Here is an 8,416-nt window from a genome sequence, read left to right as displayed (position 1 = left end):
TAGTCGTATGTTATCCTCATGAGAAATTTAAACTATAATATCCATTAATTATCTCTAATTAAATCTTATTTACCTCTTGTGAAGATAAATGCTTTATCATTTTGTGGGAGAGTATTATACTTTGGGCTTAAAGGGAAACACATTTGTACACCTTTTTTTTTTTGAGATGCACATTTGTACACCTAAACATGGGTGTGAGTGTTGGCCATCTAATTCTTGAGATCCAGGTGTCGGTAGTCTGGTGCACAATGGTCTCCGCTCAAAAAAGCGCAAGTTGTATTTTGACTTAGTTGAAGCTGCACTTCTCTGAACCTGAACTGTCTCATACTTAATCCCAACTAGTACTTTGATTAGCATAATAATAGACCAAGTCCACCAGCTCATTACCACAAGATCTCCCGCCTCCGGCGAGCGGCATGCCTGCGCCGCCACCGCCGACCGGCGGAAGGCGGTGGTGGAAGCACCGGCTGAGCCCCACGCTCGCACGGGACCGCTGCTACGCCCGTTCCTTCCGCTCGGCCGGCCTCCGCCAGGCCGCCGTGCCGCTTCCGGACGGCGCCGTCGTCCATTTCTGGGTCCCGCGCCCCGACCCGGCCCTGCGCCCCGTCCTCCTCCTCCACGGCTTCGGCGCCAACGCCACCTGGCAGTGGGCCCCCTTCCTCCGCCCGCTTCTCGCCGCCGGCCTCGCCCCTTTCGTCCCAGACCTCGTCTTCTTCGGCGACTCCGCCTCCCCTACGGCCGACAGATCTCCGGCCTACCAGGCCTCCTCCGTCGCCGCCGCCATGGCTGCCCTCCCCGGCGCGCCTCAAAGGTACACCGTCGTTGGCGTCAGCTACGGCGGCTTCGTGGCCTACCACCTCGCCCACGCATTCCCGGCCGTGGTAGAGCGGCTCGTGCTCGTCGCGGCAGGTGTGTGCCTTGAGGAAACCGACCTCGCGGCGGGGCTGTTCGCCGTGGAGGATATCAAGGAGGCGGCCAGCCTGCTGCTGCCGCAGCGGCCGGAGGATCTCAGGAGGCTGGTCGGGCTCACCTTCTGCAAACCGCCAAAGTTCATGCCGTCCTGCTTCATCAGGGATTACATCACGGTAGGTAACAAAGTGATCTGCCAACTAAATTAGCTGCAGTTTCTTGCGTTGCAATGTTGCACGATTGAGATTGTTCACCGAGCACTGGTTAGGTGGGTAGCTGGGTGTTGGAACTTAGGACTTGTGAGTTGATTCATAATTACTACTACCTGTTACTCTAGTATAAATCAAATTACATAGAAAAAAATGACATTGTATCGCTCAAAATGTTGAATTTTGATTGCGAGGTGATCTAAATTAGTTGAAACATTTGACAGCTACATGAATTCAGCAATTGGTTGGTGCAAGCTCCTTAGGATACGATGCTTAGTTTTTTCTAATCGATTGGAGATCAAATGATTCATGCCCACTCCTTATCCCAGCCTCATGGAAAATGAAAACAGAAACGGACATTGTTTTAGCATGGATATAGAAAGCAGCCTCTGCTAATGTTGCAGGCTCGAAGCAGCCAGAGGATCTGAGGAGGTGGATGAGACTCGCTTTCGAACCGCCAAAGTTCATCCCATCCTATTTCATGAGGGATTGCGTCAGGGTAGGTTACTCAGTGACCTACCAACTAAATTAGCTGCATTCTTTGTGCTGTAATGTTGCGTGATTAAGATTGTTCATCGGATTAGATGGTTGGATGAGTCGTGTTAGAACTTGTAATTTGATTCTTAATTGCACCTGTGGCTCATCAAATCAAAATACATAGAAATAATTACACTTTTGTACTCGATTTGTGGACTGTGAGGTGACCTCAGTTAGTTTGAACATTTGACAGTTCCAAAAAAAAATCAGCAATTAGTATATATATACATCCATATGACATCAAATGATGTTCTCCCACCATTTCAAGCCTCATGTAAAACAGAAACAGAAAGAAATATTGCAGTATCATGAATACAAGAAGCAGTCTCCGCTGCTAAATGTTGCAGTTCAGAGACAAAACTTTTAGGCAATAAGAAATGTCTAAGTTTTGATGAAACAGCCGTTCTTTCACGAACAGAATTAATAGTTATGTATTCTCTAATACTCAGTCTGTTCTTTGACTTCTCAAAGTCTTCAACATGCTACTTTGACCATTAATTTCGACAACTTGACAGTAAGATGTACCTGTAGCATTACAGTTTTATGAATATATTTTTAATAAGAAATCTAATGATATAATTTTATATATCCAATCTTGACAAGTTTTAAATCTACTGGTCGTCAGGGTCTGACAGTTTGACGGAACAAGGTCTAGGATGTAAAGTTAAAAGTGAATAGGTAAACATTGACGGTGCATTGTAAATATCAGTCCCATTGATGGTGCATTGTAAATATCAGCCCCATTGATGGTGCATTGTAAATATCACTCCCACACGTTTTTTTGTCATTGTTCTTTAGAAGTTTTTTTTTGTTATTCTAAGGTTCTACCTACTAGTAATGGTCCGTTCACTGAATTGTAACCTCATTAGCAACATTACACATACATAAAATTTGATTAAGAAAGGCAGGCAATACATACTTTGATAACGCAGCAATTTATTAAACGACCAACTAATAGATTGCCTCGTAGAATACCACCAAACAAATTAGCAGATTCTACACCAGGTAATAAAGAGAGCCTTTTAGAGTGTATATTGTGTTTGTTATAGAATGAGTAAATAGAAAATTCTACAATATATACTCATCATTTACCTTTATGTATGTGTAGGGGTGGAACTGCAGAGCAATAGCTTTAGCTTGGTACTTAGATACAAACTACCACCTGATACCTTCCAGAAAGTAGAGAGAAAAGATAAGTAAAGTGTTCAGAGCAAACTCATAAGGCCTAGCATGCCATGGTCCTCTTTAGGTGTAAGTTGATTAAGGATTCTAGTAACCACACCGCCGGGGGCGTAAATTTGTGTTGTCAGTGGTGACTCCAACCCACAGTCAAATTTGGTGAAAAGATCACTACTGACGGGTACACAACATGGGAAATTGTTGATGTGTTAAATTGGGCTGATATGTTCGACCACAAAACACAGGTATAATAGAGAAGCAGATAGACACCGGTTAATTAAAGATTCTGGTCCATAGAAGATGTCTGCAATAATTTATCCTAGCATATTTGTAAGTCGTGATCGTACATCGGTGATGGGTCAAAGATGACCTGTCAGTGGTAACCACACCGCCCGAGGTGGCATAAATTTGTGTCGTTAGTGATGACTCCAACCCACAAGTCAAATTTTGGCAAAAAGTTCACTACTGACGGGTACACAACATGGGAAATTGGGCTGATATTCGACCAAAAAATACAGGTATAATAGAGAAGCAGATAGACCGCAACATGTAAAACAAGAGGGGCGTGTTTGGTTACCTGGGCCAAAAACCTGCATGCCTGCGCCAACGAGATGGGGGGCATTGCGCGTTGCGAACGGGCCATGGGCCACTTTTGGCAGGTCGTTTGGTAGCCTGTGCGGCCTTTTGCGCGCCGGAGAAGGAACCCAGGCCCTATCGTTTGGTTGTCCGTTTCCAGCCCATTCTTCCCATGTCATGCAGCCCACAGCCTGTTTGGTTGCAGATAGCTCGATCGTTGTGGTAACCCCTTCACTTTGAGTGGTGAGGTTACCCAGACTCGAATAACAAGACACATGAGATTCAGTTCATCGGAAAAGATGCTGGTAATACACAAGCAACTAGTACTTAGTGAGCGATGCATCACGAACGAAGCAACTACTTCGTGATGCATCACGGAGTTCGTCACGAGGGGTTAGTATATACCACCTCGAACAAGTTCATCATTACAAACCGGGGATCAGGTTGTAGCAAGTCCTAGCTAATGGAGGGACACAAGATCACCTCCCAAAATCAGTGGATCATGAGAAGGAAGCAGAAGCACTAAGCAGGAAACTGGTTGCGGAGCTAGGTCCTAAGTTTGGTCCTAAGCCAGCTCCTCCTCTCCGGTGGCTGCAGCTTAGATAGCCCTGACCAGCAAGTTATGCTGGAAGAGCTGCGCCTTGCAGACGAACCGGGGAGTGAAGATCGTCTTCATCTGAGCGTAGTTGGTGATCGGGGTGCCGACGTCACTTCGGGTACCGCTGCAATCGACAAGGAACACTTGTTAGTGTGGACGACATTGACATGTATATACTTTCAGATCTATGCAGGAGCTCAGTGAGGCTTCGTACCTGGATGTACTTGTCCGCCGCCCCTTCATCACCGCCGTAGAAGCAGCAACCAGCTTCGCTCCAGTCCAGAATGTGATCGGATTTCATCTTCGTGATGACGCTCCACTTCGTCCTCGAGTTTCTGATGTGGTTGTACAGCTGAAGAGTGGTGACATGTACGCCGGCGAATGCAAGAACATCCGCGGCTACCTTCTTCATCTGCTCCTCCTTGAATCCCATGTTGAAGCAGACGCCGCTACGGACGAGCTGAACCAACCGGTTCAACACAAACTCTGATAGCCCAGGTTTCCAAACCATGGCTGGTTTGCTTGCTATTAGAGATGGCTGAGCATTCACACTTGCCGTGCATGCATCGTGGGAGCCCAAAGGTATGATCTCCTACATGACAAACACTACCAGATCAATGAACTACCAAATGGAAATCCTTAAGCATTAGCAGATCTATGAACTACCAGTACCACATCAAAGAACAACGAGGTAGTTAAGATCGGCCTTACAGTCAAAGGAGCCACACACAGCACCGAGGTAGGGGAAGCAGGGGACCTGGCGGAGATGCAGCCAACACCACCGTCCCAGTGGAAGATGCAGGCAGCACCACCGTCCCCGTCGTAGAGTCAGATGGAACCTGAAAAACCTCCACAACCTCCACCGGCGACGAAGGAATGTCCTACAATGGATTCGTTTAGACCCCGGTTGTGTACCCATAAGATCTAGATCTAAGGCTAGGGTTTGCAGAAGCTTACCACAACCGAAGTCATCGATGCACACGAAGAAGACGACCATCCTCCGCGGCCACTAGCCGCTGCCATAGCCACCGTCGCCGCTGCAAGCCTCGCCGACCGTGCGGGTGAGGTAGAGCCGGCCATGTCGCTAGATCGGGGATGCTGGATGAGCTCGAAATGGGGGGAAATGGGGGATTTGGATTTAACGGTGAGAGAGCTGCCCCTATATACGGTGGCGAAAATTCAAGCGCGGTGACCGAATTCATGGCGCCGAGATTTCGCCGTCCCGCGCGAGCTCCCGCCATCTCCCGCGGTGGCTCTGCGAGGACGCCGCGTTCTCCACTTCTGCGGAAACGGGGGTGGCTCGCTAGAAACGGCCGAACCGGGCGTTCCTCCAGGGCCTGGGTCCTCCAGGGCCTGGCCCGAGGGTGCTTTGAGAACCGGTTCATGCAACAACGCGGCGTCGACCAGGAAACCAAACGGGCCGAAAAAAGCTGGGCAGATGCGAGCCAGGGGCATGCAGCCTACCAAACGCGCCCGAGATGTTACCAACTAATGGTTTGTTTGACTTTGGATAAACTTCTTCAATATTTGAAAAGCAAACAGAAATATCAAAAAACTGAAAACAAATTGCTCAACTGTAACTGCAGTCTTGAGTGAAGAGCAGAATTCAAGCTTCTTCCCAAGGAAGCTGGATTCTTCAGAAACTTCATTGAACTTCCTTCCGCAAGTGGATGATCAAAACTATGCTTTGGAATGCGAATGCAAATATAGGTTTAGACTTTAGAAGAAACTGGGTTGCTGAGCTGGTGCAGAGCACAGCATACGAATGGTCCACTCGTCGTAACACATTAAATTACCTTCCATACTGTAAGAAATATAATTTATTTTACTGTGTTTGTATTGACTATATCCTTATATTAATTGAGCTGTGCTTCCATAGACCCCCCCCCCCCAACCCCCCCCCCGCCAAAACTTAAAAGGGCAATTTAGTCTTTTTCCATTAATTACTCCTTAATCTTGTTTTAATTAGATTGGCTCGCTGAGATCTAACCCCAAGCCCGTATTACCAACATATTCATATACGGTGATAGATCTAGTTGTGTCCCCACCCCAGCATGCAGGTACAATCTTACTCTGCGCCACCTTGCTGTTCGGCGCACACAAGAAGAGCCAGAGCCGGTCTTAATGACTGCCAGTATCATGGTGGTGGCTCATTGAATCGTCGGTACAGTCAGATTCCTCGCTCGAGCAAACTGAACTGCTCACTTGCTGCTCGTGTTGTACTGCTGTATGGCTACAACAAAAGCTGCTGATTGTACCTTCATATAAACCTTGTGAAGAAGCCACGCCATGGCATTATTTTGGTTGTCTGAATTCAGGCAGGACGGAAACTAGGCAGGCGATTCAGTGCTGGTTCAGGCTCATGTTTCATGATTCATCTCTCGATCAGAGATTCACGGAAGCACAGCTCATCTTAATTATGCTAAAAGGCTAATTTGTTTCATCCAGTGAGCGTCTTACATAACAGTCTAATATGGCATACTAGAGCATCCTTGTCCTTCTAGAATCATTGCTTCCGCTCACTGTTGTTAATTATGATAATGCTCAAATGTACATGTACCAATCAACTTGTGCACCTCGAGTTAAGATTTAAATATGACCTGCACATCTTTACGGTACTCCTCTACTTTTGTACTAGCTATACACAATTTTTACGTGCTTTTACACTTAATTGATTCTGCAAAGTGTGCTGTAGTAGCTTTATACACTTTCTATGCTTGCAGGTTATGTGCACTGAAAATGTAAAAGAAAAGACCGAGTTGTTATATGCCTTGATTAGTGGCAGGAAGCTTTCAGACCTTCCTAAAATTAACCAGGTATCGATTTGTGGTATACACAATCATCTCCTTCAATGGCAGTACACAACATGATGCCTGTCATCATAACCCTTATCCTCAAATTATTATCAAAATTATGCTTTGATAGTAATGTATATCTCTTTGTTAATTTGGCAGCAAACCTTGATAATTTGGGGAGAGCAAGATAGAGTGTTTCCATTAGAACTTGGCCTACGGCTGCAAAGGTTTGTCTAGTTACAACATACAAACCTCATCATATGCAAAGCCTCTATTACGATGCAATAACTTTTGGTGTATTCAGACATTTGGGAGATACATCGGAATTAATGATCGTCAAGAATGCTGGCCATGCCATAAACCGTGAAAAGCCAGCAGAGCTTTGCAGACTTATAACAAACTACATCATGGACCCCTCGGTTAAATACAGGGATAGTCGCAAGGTACCAATTCACTACGATAACTAACCAGAATCCTAATAGAAAATCATAAACCTGATGGCTGTCATGCTGAAGGAAGAATTTTCCGCTCTTACTGCTCTTTTGTATTTTCTGAGGAACTTTTTCTGTTGGTTCACAGGGATGTTGGAAGTTTGCATTAAGAAGATTTGCTGGGGCCAGCCTGAGGAAGATGGACTCGAGCCGACCATTGATATGATGCATATGTACACTGATTAGTATATAATATAAGAAATGTCGACCCTCTGATACACATCTATCTCGTCATTGATTACTGTTAAGTCTTACCAACATAGAGTTCACCGTGCGAATTGTGTAGGAATGCTAGTCACATTGAACCTACTATAGGGAAAAATAGTAACGGCGGAAAGAAAAAAACTAAGCACCAAGGCCAGCTAGGTTCCTTCACACATAATTTGAATTCAACTAGTCTAGATATTTGTTACCTGGCTTTATGGCCTGGATTTGATTTTTTTTTTCTTTTTGGAGAGGATTGCTGACCCAACTCGGCAAGAAATTCATGCTGACCCTGACTCCAACGGGCTACTCTCTAGGAGGCAATCAAGAGAGATTGTAATGTGTTTGACATCATAATTTATCAATGCAAACGGTGTTATATACTCTAGCTTCTAGAAAAATCCATACACATTCCTCCTGGTCCACCTTGCCACGTTGTGATTCTCTTAGCACCTACAAAGAAGGTTATAACGTCTAACGTGTTGGAATACTAACTTTGATTTAAACAAAAAGTTTGTGATTGCGACCAAAGTGGTTGCAAATTGTTGCTTGGAAATGAGGCCATGGTCAATTGCTTATGGGTGCTAAAGATTCTCAGGTGCATGTGGTCTGTGGATACGATACTATTATTGCGTCTAGTTCGGTGCTCATTCACCAGTATTCTTTGGAATCTTGTGACAGCACCACATATTAATTTAATTGAGAAAGTGTACTAACTTTACATGAAGAGCCTCGTGATTCTAGGATTTCCAGTGCACGCGAATAAAATGTAGGGTTGAGGAAAAACCTACATAAGTAAAGTAAAATGTCTACTTAAATTCTGTGTGATTGAGGATTATTAGTTTCTAAGAAGCATGAGTGGCAACAAAAACTTTCCCAGGAAATAGAGTACAAAGGGACAAGGGTGCATACAGAGAA

The 8,416-nt window shown here is 45.3% G+C and overlaps 1 protein-coding gene across 1 annotated transcript; it reads left to right on the top strand.

Moving 5' to 3' along the window:
- Positions 1 to 381: 381 nt before the first annotated feature.
- Positions 382 to 7,881, top strand: LOC124650029 (2-hydroxy-6-oxononadienedioate/2-hydroxy-6-oxononatrienedioate hydrolase-like). Its single transcript, XM_047189594.1, has 5 exons — positions 382 to 1,085; positions 6,732 to 6,824; positions 6,963 to 7,030; positions 7,108 to 7,246; positions 7,383 to 7,881. Exons 1-5 carry the CDS (start codon positions 417 to 419, stop codon positions 7,458 to 7,460), a joined length of 1,047 nt encoding a protein of 348 aa, XP_047045550.1. The 5' UTR covers positions 382 to 416; the 3' UTR covers positions 7,461 to 7,881.
- The last annotated feature ends 535 nt before the right edge of the window (positions 7,882 to 8,416 follow it).

Source organism: Lolium rigidum, chromosome 4 (assembly GCF_022539505.1).
Source record: "Lolium rigidum isolate FL_2022 chromosome 4, APGP_CSIRO_Lrig_0.1, whole genome shotgun sequence".
In the NCBI taxonomy this organism is placed as follows: domain Eukaryota; kingdom Viridiplantae; phylum Streptophyta; class Magnoliopsida; order Poales; family Poaceae; genus Lolium; species Lolium rigidum.
Note: the sequence above shows the minus strand (reverse complement) of the source record. Positions and strands in the feature narration are given on the sequence as shown.

Coding starts and splice junctions, on each gene's coding strand:
- LOC124650029 (XM_047189594.1), top strand. CDS start 417: ATGCCTGCGCCGCCACCGCCGACCGGCGGAAGGCGGTGGTGGAAGCAC. Junction 7,031..7,107: donor CTTGGCCTACGGCTGCAAAG/GTTTGTCTAGTT, acceptor TGGTGTATTCAG/ACATTTGGGAGATACATCGG. Junction 7,247..7,382: donor AATACAGGGATAGTCGCAAG/GTACCAATTCAC, acceptor GTTGGTTCACAG/GGATGTTGGAAGTTTGCATT.